Genomic DNA, 18,693 nt, shown 5'->3' with positions numbered 1-18,693 from the left:
TAACTTTTAAGTAAAGTAGGCTATAGTTTTAAGACTACAGACAAGGATATGAGCATGCCTGTGCATATTAATTGGGTTAAAGCATTTCCAACATGGAGCTGCTTTAAGAAAAATAATTAATTAAAAATTAAAAATGGTAAAGTAATAATTACTATACCAAATCAAAGCTTGACATCGACCTTGGGTTAGTTAGGGAGGGTAGAATAGTGTTAAGTATGGTAGAATTTAAGTTGAAGTTCACAATTAAAACTATTGCAATGCCAGAGTGCAATTTAATTAAAATGTGTGTCTGTTGCCGTGCTTTAAGGCGCACATGCATTAATTACCTGTGTAATCTGCGCACCAGATTTACACTGTCAAATAAAACCCCTTTCCATTTATGGTGGTGGGATATACATGAATGGGTGTGTGTGGCGTGTAATTAGATGCTGATTAACGGACAATAATCGCCTATTATATAAAATAAGCGTTTAAAAACAACCTCGTCTATATTTATTGTAGCAAATGACGTCACTTCACTTCCGCTAGCACGAAGAGTAATATGACAGTGGTTTGTTGTAGCTACGTTAATAAACAACACAAGGGGAGGTTCATTTACACACACAAGGTAGGTATAACGAGTTCTTTCTCAACAATATTATTCCTATATCACTTATCAGTTGTGGCTGTAGTGATTATATGAGCTATTGTTTAATACATTTGAAGCGCTGTCATCGGACGTTGATCTTGTTTTCCATCGAGATGCTTATGGGGGTCATCACCATCATCCAGTCAGTGATGATGCTGAGTCTGGACTAGAACAGTGTCAACAACAACCTCCGTCTAGTTCATCACAGCTATCACGATGGCTGATGTGGACTTTTGTGTTATTAATTCAGTAGCTAATCCTTTTAAGATTTCTGCCAAATAATGTAGCTACTGTGCATCCTTGGTCTACACTCTACACTTTCATATCTATTCAAAGGGCTTGATAAAATCATAAAATACACAATGCCATTCACAGGATGTTGTTGTTGCTGCTGTTTTCTTTTATTATTATTTTCATCTTGATCTTGTTTAATATATATATTGCAATGCACACTTTCTAAAATTACAGATATCATTTTGAATTTTAGCTCGACCACACACCCAAAGGCACTCTTTGTTTTTGTCTGACCTTTGTTTCAGTATCATGTGCTGAGTACGTGTCAACTCGAAGCCCTCCCCTTTCTAGAAAGAGAGAGAGAGAGTTGACTATAAGGACATATAACAGGAGCTCTGACTGATTGCTTTTGGAGAGAGATCTACGCATCATCCTCGCTGCCACTCTGGAGTATGTATGACAGAGTAGCACGTAGCCTATGCCTTCTTAATCATACAAATAGACCTGCAGCAGCATTGTCTTGCGTTTCATGAGATTCATTTGCATATTTTGAGTAGACATTTATGTAGACTTTGTAAATGAAATAATATGTATCATTCAGTGAAGCTAATGGTAAAATAATGATTGGCTTCTTTTCGTTTCTTTGGCAGGCTGTCGGTGCATAAACGGAAGAGGACAGTGAGCAGTGACAGTGGTCAGTTGGAGGGGGCCGTCACTGCAGGTAAAACAACAACATTATTTGTGTGTGTGTGTGTGTGTGTGTGTGTGTGTGTGTGTGCGCGTGTGTAATATATATATATATATATATATACTGTATACTTAGGATACTGTATATTATATGGTACTCTGTATCGATTTCACTGTATGTCTCTTTACCCGTAGAATATTAATTATTTTGAACTAGTATACATGCATCTTTGTCAAATTCATATATCTTAATTGAGTAGTTACTGAAAAAATAATAAACTATTCAGGATGCATTCTATTATAATAGAGAAGCAACATTCTTAAAATAGATGAGCTCCTCCTGCCTCCTGTAACATAATGCAGGTGATTTTAATGTCTGTAAAACCCCTCAGTAGGTAAAACAGTTATGAAGGTCTGCCAGGCATATAAATAAGTTCTGTGACTTGTCAACAGAAAAGAGCCGACCATTACAATAATAATGGATAATGCGTCTGATGGCACAGCTGCATTTGGTTTTAAATATTGTAAAACACAGCAGAACTGTGCTTCTGTGTTTTGCTGATAAGCACTAAGCAGTACAGGACACCTCCCAGTGGCCCTCCCTGGTATCATTTGAGATTGGACCCTTTCTTATCAAGGAGAAATGCAGACCATGTATCATCAGACCATTCAGCCCAATGTCAATTCAACCACTTAAACCCTATACACTTTGTTGTGTATAGTGCAAATATCCAATCTATTAACTCAGCTATTTTCATCACATGTTCACCTGTTTTTGTCGTATATTCGCTTATCATGAGTATGACAGTACATGCTAGCAATAGGGACGCTGGGGTTCATGTGGTTAAGTCCTGTGGCAGCTGGTGTTTCTTCAGTGCACATGAACATCATCACATTATGTTAACTTCCTGAATATGAGAAAAATATATATAATTGTATAAAACCAGCTGACAGATGTTGATGTGTCATCTCAGACAGAAAGCGGACTTGACTTGAACGATGGTGTCTGCCAAGCTAACAGTGCTGGCTAGAGTGCTGTCTTGTTTGCTACTGCAGGACAGCGGTAACATGTCATTGTTCCGACCTCCCATTAGTCTGACCGATTACTATCTCACTATCTCCTAACCCTAACCTCAGTCTTAACTGGCCACATAGGTCGCTAACCCTAACCTCAGTCTTAACCGGCCATGTAGGTCGCTAACCCTAACCTCAGTCTTAACCGGCCACATAGGTCGCTAACCCTAACCTCAGTCTTCGACCACGTAGGTCGGACTAACGGGATGTCGGACTTATGGGCAGTCCCCGGGATGGCGGAGGGAGAAGTCGGAATGTGGGAGGGAGCCATGGAGCCTTCTAGGGGCCGTACATTCATGGAGGTGATCAGTGAGAAGTACAGTCCAGAGAACTTCCCGACCCGCCGCGGACCTGGCATGGGTATAGTGGTGGTGCCCACAGCGGGTCCCCAGGGCTCTCCCATGAAAGGTGAGCTGGAGAATCTGACCACACAGATTGATGAATGGACATGGGAATACTGGGCCTTTATTGCTGTCTTTATTCCCTCTCTTCTATTGTTCATGCTTTATCTGCTGTTTACTTCATTCATAAACAGTGTTGGAAGGAAAGTAACTTATTACTTAAAGTAATATTACCTTTTTCCAGTGAATAGTAATATAACTAATTTTGAGTAATAATATGACTAATGTAATGCTATTTTCCAAAACTAACTATTTACTATTTTCACGAGGCTTGGTGGTGTTTATTCATAATGGTAGACTGGGTTAGAATGGAGTTGCTTTGCAGGCTGCTGATCTGGTATTCCGGTCTATATCTACTCTAGTGCGGATACGGAAATTATGTGCACTTGTTTGTACGTGTGAATTATCGGATGCGGAAGGGCAGGGTTTAAACGGTCCGTAACATACTGGGGAATGTGACAATGTGAAAAAAACAGAAGTAAAGTAAACGAACAATTAACGAGTTACTTTTGGCAGGGAGTAATATGTACAGTAATGTCCTAACATTACTTATTTTTTAAAGTAACTAGTGATACCGTTTTTGAATTAAGCAATATTACATGAGAGGGTGTGGTTTAACGTGATTATTGCCAAGACAGTGATGCAGTCAGGAATGAGACGTAGTCGAGTTCCGCAAGCATCACTGAAGTGGCAATAATCACGTTAAACCACACCCTTGAGTGTAATATTGCAATTATACAACAGTTACCCTTAAAACTAAGAACATCGCTGTCCCAAGAAACTAGCAAGCCTAGCCACCGAATTTGCTGCGCTCAGGGAAAACAGAGCAGCTGAATTATTTGTTTTGATTAGGTGTGGAGTGGTGCTTGTTTGATCCATGGCTAGAAGGCTGTTTCAACCAATCAGATTGCTTCCTCAAAACGACCTGATGTATAATAACCTTTCCAACACAGTGTTCATAAAAATGTCTGCCACTCAATTCCAGATCGCCTGAACCTCCCCATTTGTCTGGTGTTGAATGACTGTGCGATCAGCCGGGCAGGTGACCAGACGGAGATTGCAGCCTTCTGTGCCCATGTGATGGAGCTGGACCTGTCCCACAACAACCTGAGGGACTGGCATGAGGTTAACTGGGCTATGATTGGTCAGACCATTCCCAGAAAGACTTACCAGACAAATATAGCAAACTATGAAGAAAGAAAATACGTCTTAGCAGTTTTTAAGTACTTTATTACAGACCATAGCCTACTTGGTGGTCTGGCATGTCTAGCCCATTGCCTATACGTCTCACAGTATAATTGGCATTACTCCTGACCATGTTTTATTGCACTTTAAAGGTCCTACACCATGAATTTCAACTTTTCACATTTGTTTGTGTTTTTGGGGCTCCTCTATGTGTCTTCTATCCCCACAAATACCCAATTTTGAACAATCAAGCTTTCTCATCATATATGGGTATTTATGGAAATTGGTCTCAGAACAGGCCAACTGATTTGGTGGTACCAATGATGTCATATGTATCGCCCTACTTGGTATAATCCCTCCCCCTCTGGTCTCTCCAGTCCTAAAAAATAATTTCCTCTTTTTGTTTACAATGTCCACTATTGTTGCCCCAGAATGGCTGGCCAACGTTGAAGCTGCCGAGCCTACTGGTCAAAGCTGGAACTGCAGGCGGGTGTTCTTTTGCCCGTACATTTGATTTAGCACGCATAAACCCTGCGCAGCTGGGGTTTAACATGGAAGGCTCGTTAGCACTTCCACATTTTTCACAGAAAATTTTACTGCAGCTGAAACTGCTTTAGAAGCCAGAAATGACTTGAACTGGTGATTTAGGCTCAAACCATTAGAAATTCATTTGAGGTACATAAACAATATGATATTAAACATTAAATACATTATTATAATTATTTTTATAGTTTTTATCCCACCATTTTGCAACCCATTTCTTTCACCCAGTGTCAATTATCTAATGTAATCCTGGTCGCTACATTTCCTCTGCCAACCTGGGGGGGTAGCAGACTGACCTCATGCTTCCTTCTATGCATGAGGAGTCCAAGCTGCTTCTTTTCACTTGACAGGAGGGAATTTCCCCGGCCGGACGTAGCTCGTGGAAGGAACATGTTATTCCGACCAATTCCCTTTCCCCTCCATCAGGCGCAAATACAGTTTTTAAATGGTGTACTTCCTTTATCGTGCGGATTGATTGGAAATGTCAATATTCAAACATCCATGACTTACTAACTATGTATGTTCTGTAAAGTTTGAAAGAAATGTAAACCAATGCTAAAATCTAAAATAAAGCCATAATGGGGAAATGGTCTACATGTTTATGGTATATGATATATGGCTGAAGACAATGACATGCATGTATTGACCCCAATATGGTCCTTCAAGGCAGCTCATGCACAAGTCTGCAGTGCTCTCCACCCCTTGATTGATCTTGTTTGTTTGTGTTTTGTCTGTTTTCAGATAAGTAAGATTGTGTCCAACATCCCAAACCTAGATTTCCTCAACCTGAGCTCCAACCCCCTGGCGGGTGTAACGCTGGAGCCACACTTCGCAGAGCTCTTCTCCCGCGTCCGACGCCTTGTCCTCAACAACACACAAGTGTCATGGAACTCTGTTGCCACATTTGCACAGGAGATGCCTGAGTAGGATAGCTTTGTTCTATTCTATATTGTTCCGCTCCCCCACTTTGAGAACCATTTATAAACATTCATTATCCTGTTACCTCTGAGTTACAGCCTATATTAATTTGACTGCACAGACACTACGTTAGTTTAGCTTGAGAACCAGTTCTCTGGTCTAAAGTGTTGTGCTGTGGCGATAGTAATACAAGATAAGATAACTGAACGTTTTTAAAAGAATAACGTGGTCACCTTATTGACTTACATTGCTAATGTACAAAATGCTAACAGGAAAAAGAAAGTTCTCAGAAACAAAAGTGCTATTGTAAGAATGTTTCAGTCAGACTTTGCGAAGTGAATAGGTGCCTTGTGTTTTGTCCTATACAGCTCTGTCTTGAATTATTTGAGATAATTGCAATTATTTTGCATAATAGTCATAATCGTTTCAATGTTGAAAAATTGGCATACATTTTCAAACAAAATAAATTGTGGCAATAGCTGTGCTACATGCTCACAAAGCATAGCTTGTAGATTGGCTATTTTAGCTGTACAAATTGTTTTTTTAAAGTAGAAAGTTATTACATATGTCAGTAATTTATTTTTATATTTAAGTGATTTGTCATATCAAAGCCTAAAAGCCAACATTTGTTCCAATGTACAAAGCCAAAAAACACAATTACATCATTAATCGCAATTATCTTAGTGACAATCATAAGTAAAAATGTCATGATGGAGACTGACAGCCATGTGTGTGTGTGTGTGTGTGTGTGTGTGTGTGTGTGTGTGTGTGTGTGTGTGTGTGTGTGTGTGTGTGTGCACGCGTGCATGCATGCGTGTGTGCGTGTGTGTGTGTGGTGACTGGTCTCTAGGCTGGAGGAGCTGTTCCTATGCCTTAACGAGTACACCAGTGTGTCAGCCTCCGCTGTGCCCTGCAGCACCACGCTGCGTCTGCTGCACATCACTGACAACAACCTCCAGGACTGGGCTGAGGTTCGCAAGTTCGGCTCCATGTTCCCCAGGCTGGACACGTTGGTCATGGCCAACAACAACCTGGCCTCCATCCAGGACAGCGAGGACCTCATCCAGCGCCTCTTCCCCTGCCTACGCTACATCAACATGAACAACGCAGGTTGGGATCACTGACATTATTGTTAATTGCTTTCTCCTTGCATATTTGTCTGGTCAGTGTTTGCCAGTTACAAAATACCAGTGGTTCTAAAAAAAAAAAGAAGAAAACATTTACCGTATATGTCAACCCCCATCTGAAAAGAGAAGATTTGTGCTGCAAAATTATTAATTATTTTTCACAAATTGTCAAATTGTCAACTTTTTACATTACTATGATTACTTTTCAACCCATTCAAGGGGAATACCACTCATTTTCAACATTGAACTGTCATTAATATACCTTACCTTAGTATATGAGTTGTTGGAAATAATAATAAAAATCCCTTCAATGTTGAAAATTAGTGATATTCCCCTTTAAGACATTAGGCAGATTCTACAAAGGCCTTCTAAATCAGTAGTTCTCAAACTTTCAAGATTTTTGCAAAATATTTTGAATATCCAACGAAAAAATCTAAAATGACACAGATTCTACTAATTTAGTTTAGACCCCCTGTGAACACCCTCAAGGACCCCTGGAAGTACCCGGACCCCACTTTGAGAACCACTTGAAATACATACATTATGGTCCCGCCTGTCCTTTTGTCTGGCCATCTAACGTCTGGACATTTTACATAACTAGACAATACGTTTAAAAAAAGGTTTATAATTTATGGGACCAGGAAGAACTGATTATCTGGGCTCATGTATTATAAAATTATATTGACCACAAGCACCGCCAACACCTTAGGCATGCATTCAGCTGAGCACATCCTCTACTTTTAGTATGTTACGTATTTAACAAACGTTTGCAGATGAAGCTAGTACATTCACACAGCATCCATTTTGCTCATCAGGGTAAGTTTGATGACTGCCTTGGAATATGTTTTGTTTAATAGTTAACCTGGAATTATTGTTGATACTCTATTGTTGATCTGTCAGGAATGTAGCGTTCTTCTTTTACTAGGGGTGTGATGTATTGTACAGTATGACAAACTTGGCCTTGGCCTTCAAGGCAACCATTGTCATAAGTTTCATAACTGCCTTTTTAGAGTAAAGTTTGACATACAATAAAAGCATAATACTGAAGACATTTGTCCAGGGAAGGATGACAGAGCTCTTATTTATTTACTTTTAGCATAACAGACATTCACACAGACAACTATCTATGAAGAGTTTTGGGTTAATTGTCTTGTTCAAAGCTTGATACAAAGTTTGATTCTACTTAATTTAACTTGATTCATTTGAATATGAAAGATTTGTATTGTTACATTACAGCTAATAAATAATAATCATCATAATAATAATCATAATACTAATAATAATAATACATTATATTTGTTTGTGATCAAGTTACAACACACTTCATATTTGACACAAATTCCCAAAGGGCTACATTGCAAAAAAGAAGACATTTTATGTATAATACACAAGAGTAAAATTACATGGCAAGAATGTATGATTGTATGTGTGGAGCTGCCTCTACTCACACAGACTGCTTCTACTCACAGGCAGACAGGATTGAGGATTAGCCTTTTCAAAGCTTATTATTGTTCTTCTTCCTGGCCTGCTCATTCTTAAACCTGATTGTCTGGGGGAAGTAGCAATTTCACAGCCTACTACTGGCGGCCTTGTGGCTGTGAAGCCACTTGCCAAGTGGCTGGCAGAAAACATGTTAGTCATGGGAGGTGGACGAGTGTTTATTTGCTGTTCTTCTCACCACATGTTTTGCCAAATGGTTTCGTGATTTCTTTTGTTGTGATCACAGGTCTGCTTCTCTCTAAATTTGACTTGACTACTGTAAGTAGCATTGCAACTCACAGCAAGTCATGACACATCAAAATCCAAATGATACTTTAAATGATATTAGAAAGAAATGATGTGTCAGACCGTCCATAGTGTAAAGGAAATAAAAGCCATGCTGATTCATATAAAAGGAAAAACATATTGATGAATCGTCAAATCAATTCCATTATGACTCAGCCAGACAATGCGTGGTCACATTTAAAGGGAAACAGTTCTGTTTCTTCGCCTGTCCATTTAGGGATTCAGCGATCAGATAAATGGATCCATTTGGCTTCCTTCTTTCACTGTTAAGCCATTCTGACCTGAGATCAGATTCTAAAAATGTCTTCTACATCCTGACAGTTTTCTGAAAAAGCTATGTTTCTATGTAAGTCGTTCTTCGATTTTTCAAAAGTAGCAGACCTACAAGCTCCTATGAGCTTGTAAATCTGCTATTTTTCAATAGCTAAAGCATAACATGATGCTAACACCAAAAGGGGTTCCCGCCCCAAAATGGGAATCACTGCTGGCTCCTCTGTTGCTCCTCTGTTGCAATGCATTGGTTCAAGGACCCCCAGTTTGGTATGCATTTAGGCCACGTACCCCCATGACTCCTGGGGGTCCTCGGACTCCACTGGCACTGATTTATAGAAGGGAAAGTAATCAATCCATCCATTCTGCAAGAAGATGTGTTGGTTATATCATATAACCATCATCATATCATATTTATAGCAATAAGCACCATTATCTGTCTTCACAACACGGTGAACACAGATCCGTATCAGTTCTAGAATGTTCTCATCTATTGAAATAGGGCAGTTGTGACATTGATTGATTGAATACTATAGTCAGTAATGTAAACAACACGAGGTACGAGGAACTTGTTTCCAGTGTGGTCCTATGTGTTCAATTCATCAACATAACATGTAAACTAGAAAAGTCGCAATATTGAAAAATTGCAAAGTGTGGTTGCCACAGTCGCTTACATAGGCCCCTCCCATATTGTCAGCCAATTACAATGTCACATTACCCCTTCTGCCCCTTCAAGTGAATTTATGTCTTTATAAACGATTGTAAAACATAGATTGGTTACGTAACCAACAACAGCCAATTAGCTCGGCCAATCACAGCGGAAGTTAGGTAGGTTACTCCCGAGTGGAATAGTAAGAGAGTGGCGACACGCTTTGATCTCGCCGCAAAGCGGTTGCCTATGGGCTATAGTTCCAAACATTGGAACTATCCCATTGAGATAGAATGAGCACTTCCGCATTCCATTATTATAATGGTCAAGTCAACGCTAGTGTTGCCACTCTCTTACTATATTACTCTGGGTTACTCCAGAAGAAGAATAAAGTGTGACAATAACTATAGTCTGGTTGCCCTTTGGTCAACCACACTAATAACACAGAAATACATATCATCAATAAATATAAAACACTATATGTACATAGGAGAAAAAGAGAAAATGGGATCGAGATAATTGGGCAAAAAAAGGTAATACCACATCATCTCCATGCTTCTCTTCATACTGTGTTCTTTGACGCAGGCCTTGATAGTGTCTCTCTGTGCCTCGCCTCATACCGGTATTTATGACTTTGTATGTGCATGTGTTTTCTCAGCTCTCAGCCGTTGGGAAGACATCGAGAAGCTGAACTGTTTCCCTAAGCTAGAGGAGGTGCGACTGCAGGGTATCCCCTTACTGCAGACCTACACCAACACGGAGCGCCGCAGCCTCATGCTAGCACAGTGAGTCCCCACGTGAGCTCTTTGTGCCACTAAGGTGTCACACAGAGGCTGGAGTGCCTCTTATACAACTTGCAGGTATGGCACACTCCCAGTGGTGGAAGAAGTACATTTTGTACTTATTAGTGATGCGTGGGCCAGTCCGTTGACCTCCCGCGGGTTGACCAACGGGGCAGGCGGACAGGTCAATGGTTCCAGTGCAATTATCACGGGGCGGGTTGACACCACTCTCACGCAAAAAATAAAAGGAATCACATGCTCTGGTTTTGTCTTTATTCTTAATAAGAATAAACAATAAAACAGTTTTAATACACTTTGGGTATAAACTTGAAGACAGGACAGGGACAGGGAAATGTGAATAGTCTACTCTAAAATATGAATATGATTTTGTTCCGTTCGCTCCCGTTTCCTCACCTGATTGTAAATGTGCTCTTCCGTAAGGGCCCATAGCATGAGTAGGCCTAACAACAATCGGAACATTATGAACGAAATGCTGCACACTGTGCACAGATGTAAATTGTTGCGAAAATGGCCCAGTCGTCCTCTCTCTCTCGAAAGAAATTGAATGGACTGGACTTACTGGGTGTTGAAAAGCTGGTCGGTAGGCGACTTTTTTTTTGTGGATCGCGGGCCGGGCGGGTCGTTGTTTCATATATTGATTTGCGGGAATGAAAATATATAAAGTATATAAAAGTATAAGTATATAAAAAGTAAGTACCGGTATATAAAAAGTATATATAAAAATATATAAAAGTGAAAAACATATATATATATTTTTTTAATGTATTTGTATCCTGCAGGCTTCCCTCAGTATCATTACTAAATGGCAGCGTTGTGACTGATGGGGAGAGAGAAGATGCAGAGAGGTTCTTCATCCGATACCATGTGGATTACCCTGAGGAGGAGCTTCCTTACAGGTACAGGAACAGGGTGTGTTCAAAATTCAAGTGTTAGTGTTGATTATCGTGTATTAATCTAATTATAGTTAACTAATACTATTATACTAAAAAAGATAAAGATCAAGGGAAAAGAGACCTTTTTACAGTACAATAATGTTTCTAGTTTACACTGTACACAAAATAAATGGCATACTGTATATTACTTTGCCTCTTCTACAAAACATAAAAGTTAATGTTGCGCGTGCCGAGCTGTCATTCTCTTGTATTATATCGTACTTGTATTATTTATTTATTTCCCACCACGGAGTAAACTCGCGGCAGACTATCCAGCATATAGCTATTAGCTATCCACCTCGGAGGAAAGTCTGGTAAGGCTAGCCGTGTCGGTAGGCCAATCAGAGGCAGGCGGGGCGTTACCAAGTCTATGCTCGGACGTAGAATATAACAGTGGATCGAGACCCATTTTTATGGGTCCCTTTCATTTATGTTTTGTTTCCTACATTTTGTTTTTAAGTATTATTATTGTGAGCTGCGTTGATCACGGCTACTGTTTTGACAGCGACGAAACTGATTTATGTGGATGGTCAAGACTGATATGAGGTTAGGGGATTTATGTGGCCAGTTAAGACTGATGTTAGGGTAAAAGTTAGGATTAGATTTAGTGTTAGGGTTAGTAATGTTGGACAACACGCCTCGTTACTGTCAAAACAGTAGCCGTGATCAACGCACAGAATGCAGCTACTGAGATCTTGATAGGTATGAGACCATTCAATGATCTGATTAAACGTGATTTTGTCCCTTTCACTGCATTGATTATTGATACCATTCGAACCGGGTGATTTTGTACACTCTCAGAGTTATGGGGGTCAGTGACGATGACTCCGTGGGGGCGTACAATTCTCGTCTTTGCATTGACTTTGTATGTAATCGCGCAGCTCTAACCATCCAAGTCTGAACGCACGTTAACACCTCTTTTGTCCGGGGCCGGTGGGCCGCGTTGCCTGTATCAGGCATTCAAATGCTAATCTTGTTTTTACCTGCCAGGTAGGGTACAGTACTGTACTCTGCTTAGGCTACTTGTTCACAATGAAAAGGAGTAGCCTACCAGATGACTCAGTGCTGCAATCATGGCATTTAAACAAACATGCTCTTATTATCTAAACACTGTGACACGTTTAAAGAGTGTTACAAATAAGTGTTTAGAACGCTTGGGTTTAGGGTGGAAAGGAAAAAAAAACTCTTTCTTTCCCGTTGCGACGGGGGCTTAGCGGGGGGAGGAGGGGCGCCCCCATGACGATTATAAAAACATTTCGTCTCTGATGGGGGTCCTTTAAAAAGGTTTGAGAACCACTGGTGTAGAGACTGTGAAACCTCTCTCCTCTCCCTCTGAAGATACCACTGCCTGGTCACCAAATACGGGAAGCTAGAGCCGCTGGCAGAAATTGACCTTCGACCGCGCTGCCATGCCCAGGTGGAGGTGCACTGCGAGGATAAAGTGGAGCAGGTACGTTTTTTTCTTTCTTTCTTTTTTAGTTTTGGTCAGGTTTGCTGTAACTTAAGCAGCATGAAACCCTAAGCTGTTTTGTAGTTCCAGGTCCAGTTAAAAACTACAGCAGGTTGAAAACAGGCAGGCTATTAAGCAAAGCACCATATAAAATGTATATTGGGTGCATTAGATTTAGGTGTGCCCAGAGCTACAGTATGGGTAACCTGTGAATGTGCAAGCGTAGGCTCTAGGCAGTAGTCAGTTTCGGCAATGGCTTGTAGGCTATTTTTTCACCTATAATATAATGGCCAAAATAGAGACACCCGGATTATCACGATTTACTCTTTCATATGCACCTGCTGTTACTTCTGGTCTTTTTCTGCCTGGCTCATAAAAATTGATGTTACAATATCGTTATTCAAGTGCATATCTGCTGCCCTGTGTGCTTCTTCTAACCTTTTAGCTGCTTAGGTGTCCACAGAATGTTTTAACTGTTTTTATTCTTATTTTTCTTTTACATTTTTCTGCCTGTAGCACTTTGAGATTTGCTTCAAATGTAAAGTGCATTTATTTAAATGTATTATTATTATTATTATTATTATTGTTATTATATCTTTCCAGATTCTCTGGGTACTGTAACTTTAACCCTTGCAGTCATTACAGTAGGTTGTGTATAATGTGGCCTATCTAGGAATTATTGCACTACTGCAACAATTGCAAGTTGATCAGGATAATAGCTTCAGCAACACTGCTAATAATAATGTCGGACTCTTTATTAGGTGAACATCCGCTTGGACCAGACTGTGGCAGAGCTGAGGAAACAGCTGAGAAGGGTGGTTCAGCTCTCCACCAATAACATGAGGATCTATTACATCGACAAGGATTTGTGCACCACCTTCGGCCCAGAGGAGATGAAGTACAACTCCCGCGCTCTCCACTCCTACAGCATCCGCGACGGCGATGAGATTCTGGTGGTGCCCAAGACCAAGTGACCAATCTCAACTGGCTGGTTAATTTATTGATTTGTTGGATCACTGGTTAATTCACTTTGAGAAACAATTTGAAATGGCATATAAAAGAGTTGGTGGCGCATGTGTTGGAAATGACTAAATGTGAAAATGTAAGATTCCATGAACCACCTCATCGTGGAGTGTGGTTTGCTGGTACTACAGTACACTGCCTAAAAGCTCTGCCTGGAAATGGACCCACTGGTCTGGACTCTGGATGGAGTTATGTATGTTTTTCTTTATTTCAGCTTTTCAGCTTTATTTGAAGGCATCTGTTGAAGTCAATGGACAAATCTGTTGCAAAGGAGACCAGGCCAAGAAAGCAACCCACCCAAGAAGCAGTGGCCGGGAGCACTTACTACATGGCACACTAAAGCACCAACAGTACAGTACATACAGTAGGCAAGTATCCAAAGCTCCACACTTGACCTTCTGTTGAAACATCCTAACCCAAATCAGTAATGGCAGAATGCAGAGATCAAGTACAGTATATATGCTTTAGCATAATGTAACAAAGTGTACATGTTATTTAGATGAGAGTATGTTATGAACAATGGAGCACTTAAATACTGACCAGGATGTTTGTGTATTACAGCGCCATATACACACTTACAGTACAGTACTGTACTGTACATACACACACACACACACATGCGTGCATGCCCACATGTACACAGTATGCATGCACGCACACACACACGCATGCGCACGCACACACACACACACACACACACACACACACACACACACACACACACACACACACACACACACACACACACACACACACACACACACACACACACACATACATACACACACACACACACACACACACACACACACACACACACACACACACACACACACACACACACACATACATACACACACACACACACACACACACACACACACACACACACACACACACACACACATATACGTGTGTCTTGTTGTGTGCTGCCCTCCACAGGCCATCACATGTTTCAGCCTAAACTCCCTGGCCTTGATACCATGATAGCCAACCAAAAGGCTTGTGGCCTTGAATACAGCAGATGAGGATTTTGTCTACTGAAATGAGATGAAACACAAGACACAGGGACAAGTAGAGTACCTGAAGACAATCTCAAATTGCATACTCCAGTCCTGATAAAGGCACAAAGTGTATTTCAAAGTGATGATGTAATTGGGGATTTGATCAAATTCAGAAATGCATATTTCATTTAATAATAGTCTCAAGAGAAACTGCTTTATTATAAGTGTCAAATTGTTTGATGTCTTATTTTGATCAGTTTTATTGAATGTTGTAGCAGTATGGGTTACATAATTTGTCACTGGCTTACATTCAGCAAACAGGATCATGAGTAATCATCCTGGTTCAGGCTGATCTGTCCATCATATGTGATTCTCCATCACATGAACACAAATTATTATATTTAATATCATACTTTTTTTCCATTTGAATTTGTATGGACTAATGTGGCATTTGTGTTTTGTATCTTTTTTATTTAATATATTTAATTGTATTGGCATAAAATGTGTTAATTTATTTTCCTGTGTGATTATGTAACTGGGGGTTATTTTTATGTAATCATGTATTGCTTTTTAAGCATAACCAGTAATGCCCCCAAACGTTTGAAGGGTTCTGTGTATCCTTATTCCTCCTTCATACCGATGTGTTCATAAAGTTATACCTCTATACCACTGTTTCCTCAGCCCAGAGCTATAGTATAATCTACATGTCCTACAGATCCACAAGTTTATTCTGCATAGTATTCCTTTCTTCACCAAAGATTGTTCATCAATGCATTATTGTTATATATTATTCCTGTGAGATAGATGTGTAATAATGTATTCATTAATAATCCTGCCTTCAGTGTAATTTATGCTTTGTTGCATAATGATGTTGCTTGCCCAAAATCTGTAATTTTTGGCATGCGATTAAGAGTAGTCTAGGCTTTAAGAGAACCACTGATGCTTGGTGCTATGTTCGCATGGCAACAGACGTGGCAACAAACTGTTTTTTGACAACAGAAAATACATGTCAAAGCTACAATATCATCCGTTAAAGTATACAGTACATTGAAATATATAGTACCAGAACATATTTAGAGACTTATTGGAATTATATATCCTGGGGTTTTATGTTTTATTTGTACTTTGAAGATTATTGTCGCTTACTGTATTTTACAGTACTAACACTAGGATATTTATCTCTACATAATTGGACTACTCAGTGAATTTTCTTGTTGCTCAGTGTGTTTTGGCCTCTGTTAGTTTTTGTCCGAAGACAACTGTCACTCTGTAGAGACTCTGTAGACCCCTCCTATAAGATAACTTACTAATGTTTGTTATATATCACTACTGCTATAGCCTACTTGAATATTAGCATAATTACAGGATGGTATTGTAACACAATGGTAAACAGATTCAGTCAAAACAATGTAATAACTGCGGATACAGATATTTTGAATGAAAATCAGTGAGGTTGTGGCATTGGTACCTACCAGCCCCCCTCACTCAGTCATTGCTGTGCAATTTCCCTCTATTGCAATTCTAAACTAGCTTTAGTGTAGCATGAACATAGCCATAGAACATGCAGAGAAAGGCACCTGTGTTGGCACAGACTGCCCTGAGAACATTGTTTGTTCATTTGTCTGACAATTAATGTGACATTGGTTTAAAGTGTAAAACTGTCGCTTAGAGTGTAGTAACTTTTCGGATGAGTGGATTTTTGGCATGCATGTCATTTGTTTCTTTTGTGTGATAAAGGTGTACAAACTGTACATTTACTGTACATAACGATGCACTCTTCTTTCCACTAGCTGTACAGTATGTAGGGTATTTACAGTCAATGTCTAAATATCCGGACTGCTCTTCTTATATTGTGGTCTGAGTTTGTTTTCCCGGTTTTAATTTTTCTGTTTTGTTATTTATTTTATTATAATTTATTTTATGAATAATTTAAAAAGAAATGTATCCCGTCGTCTTTGTGGATGTCAACCCTGCCATAAGCCTAATGTGATCTTTAAGCCATCTTACACCCACTTAAAGAAAATCAGGTATATACCATATTACACGTGATCTTTAATTGAAGTTGTGCACAATTTATTTTGTGAAAAGAAAACTTGAATTCCTTTGCTGTGATTGATTTTGCTGTTTTGGTGTAATGGAACGTCAATTTTTGTGTCACCGCATTGGCAATAAAGTTTGCGCCAAAGCCATTTGTCTAACATTGTTTTAACCTGTAATCCTGTATAGAAACCTGTAAAAAAATCATATACCGGTATATATATATATATATATATATATATATATATATATATATATATATATATAATTTTACTTACAGTTCAACATAAAAACACAATATTACCTTCCCCTGTAGACAAATTATTTCATGTCTTGTTTCATTGTCAACGCATTGGCTTAAAGAACAACCTATCAAAATGCATCTGAGCCCTCGCCTCGGTCTCTGCGTCTGTTTTTATTTGATCAAATTAACTAATTGCTGTTGTCACTCATCTGTCGCCTCTCGTTCAGGTTGGCTCTACTTCTGCATTGATGTTCTACAGTGCAGGTAGGCCTACCATCAAAGGTTGTCATTTTATTTTTATTTTTTTAACAGCAGCTTGTTTTTCCTCAATGAAATTAATCTGAGCTGTTTACGTTCGTCACCAAGGCAATGGTGTGGTAGGCGGTCCGGTAGTGACGTTTGCGAAGGAGACTAGACCAATCAGAAATGTTTCTTTCCCTGGACTGACGTCAGCCGTTAAAGAGAAAAAGAACCGTTACTTGGTTGCTAAAAACTCTGGAACTGCAAGAGGCCATGGTGGCTGGGCAACGACTTCTGTTGAGATGAAGGCACATGACTGACAGCAGGTGCAAAGTTGTGTTCTAGATAAGAAAACGAGTCACACACAAAGCTACTTTGGGTCCTTTTTGATTGTTTTTCTGCTGACCGACTGACAGCTCTCTCCGCTCGGCTCGGGATGATCTCCTGCGGGGTGAGTGAATGCATTTTACTGCTGCAGAGGGACGGGGACCTGCTTCACTTCACTTATAGCTGACCACACTGTTAGACGATAACTACCCTAACCGATACGTTCCACACGCGCACAGACAACTTTATACACGGCCATTCGTCTCCCGACAGTCGGTTTTTAAGTTTTATGTTTGAGAAAGCCCCTTCTCCGCCCCCCTTTCACTTCACGCACTGTCACGGTGCGCGCTCCCGTTACCGACCAGCAACGTGCCCGGCGGGACTGAGCGGTTACCTAATCGCCGATAGTAGTGTAGTATCCCTATAGAAGTGGACATTTGCCACGATATCTTTGGTTATTGTTTCCTCGTGAGGAAATCAGAGTCAAGTATACATGATGTATTTGTATAAACGCCACTATCCAACTCAGCATTATCTCTCTACCTCTCTCTCTCTTCAAGTGTCATCACGTTTCCCTCTCAAGCTGTCTTGTAACGTTATCCCCCCCAACTGAGACCATCAACCAGGCTACTCGTTCTCCCTCTTTCCATTGTGTTAACCCTGACGTCAACTATTTCCCCGGGCCTAGCTAGTATAACAGTCTGTATCAACAACTGTATCTGGACTACGGGGGAAAGGTGTACAGTAGAGAAAAATGACCAGTGTTCATTTAACTTAAAGGGGTCAATTTGGTTCCATGTGTAGGCTATATACATTCTCAGAGATTAGATATGGGGGCTGGGGCATACTTTAACACTGAGGATGCTATATGTTCTGTTACTGAAATTCCGAATTATACTAGCCTACAGATCATGATCTGCAAACATGGCATTTTAGCAGACTTTTTTTCTCTGGGATTCCTACCTGCTCTTGTGGCTTGCTGCTTAGCCAGCGCGGCCTATAAAAAGCCTTAATGCTAGTCCTTTAAGAGCCAATGAATGCCACAGAGTGTTGAGTGACCTGCAGAGGTCATAGGCGACTGCTATATTTACTGGCTCTGTAATGTGATCTGTGGCATTCTGGCTGGCTGTGC

The 18,693-nt window shown here is 40.1% G+C and overlaps 2 protein-coding genes across 6 annotated transcripts in view; both read left to right on the top strand.

The window, feature by feature from the left end:
• Window positions 1–523: 523 nt before the first annotated feature.
• Window positions 524–14,315, top strand: tbcela (tubulin folding cofactor E-like a). 5 transcript variants are annotated; one of them, XM_083773496.1, is made up of 11 exons: window positions 524–607; window positions 1,168–1,312; window positions 1,513–1,583; window positions 2,816–3,031; window positions 4,010–4,149; window positions 5,494–5,675; window positions 6,521–6,780; window positions 10,160–10,286; window positions 11,084–11,200; window positions 12,575–12,686; window positions 13,448–14,315. In XM_083773496.1, exons 4-11 carry the CDS (start codon window positions 2,830–2,832, stop codon window positions 13,658–13,660), a joined length of 1,353 nt encoding a protein of 450 aa, XP_083629622.1. In that variant the 5' UTR covers window positions 524–607; window positions 1,168–1,312; window positions 1,513–1,583; window positions 2,816–2,829; the 3' UTR covers window positions 13,661–14,315. The 5 variants fall into 5 exon arrangements, with proteins under 5 accessions (XP_083629622.1, XP_083629623.1, XP_083629624.1 ...); XM_083773497.1 differs by having other exon boundaries at window positions 571–1,312; window positions 13,448–13,677; window positions 13,924–14,315; XM_083773498.1 differs by having other exon boundaries at window positions 571–1,312; window positions 13,469–14,315.
• Window positions 14,316–17,488: 3,173 nt separating this feature from the next.
• Window positions 17,489–18,693, top strand: part of usp2a (ubiquitin specific peptidase 2a) — a 53,937-nt gene continuing 52,732 nt past the window's right edge. Inside the window, exon 1 of the mRNA XM_083773490.1 lies at window positions 17,489–17,685. The gene's annotated coding sequence lies outside the window, so the exon portion shown is untranslated. The remainder of the gene's footprint in view (window positions 17,686–18,693) is intronic.

The sequence above is a fragment of the Protomyctophum parallelum genome (genome assembly GCF_964188405.1).
Source record: "Protomyctophum parallelum genome assembly, chromosome: 9".
NCBI lineage: Eukaryota > Metazoa > Chordata > Actinopteri > Myctophiformes > Myctophidae > Protomyctophum > Protomyctophum parallelum.
The sequence above is the reverse complement of the archived record's forward strand: the minus strand, read 5'-3'. Positions and strand labels throughout refer to the sequence as shown.

Bases quoted from the DNA above. Each gene is read 5' to 3' on its own strand.
- tbcela (XM_083773496.1), top strand. From the start codon at position 2,830: ATGTCGGACTTATGGGCAGTCCCCGGGATGGCGGAGGGAGAAGTCGGA. The intron at 6,781-10,159 runs GTTGGGATCACT...GTGTTTTCTCAG, and splicing joins CATCAACATGAACAACGCAG to CTCTCAGCCGTTGGGAAGAC. The intron at 10,287-11,083 runs GTGAGTCCCCAC...TGTATCCTGCAG, and splicing joins CGCAGCCTCATGCTAGCACA to GCTTCCCTCAGTATCATTAC.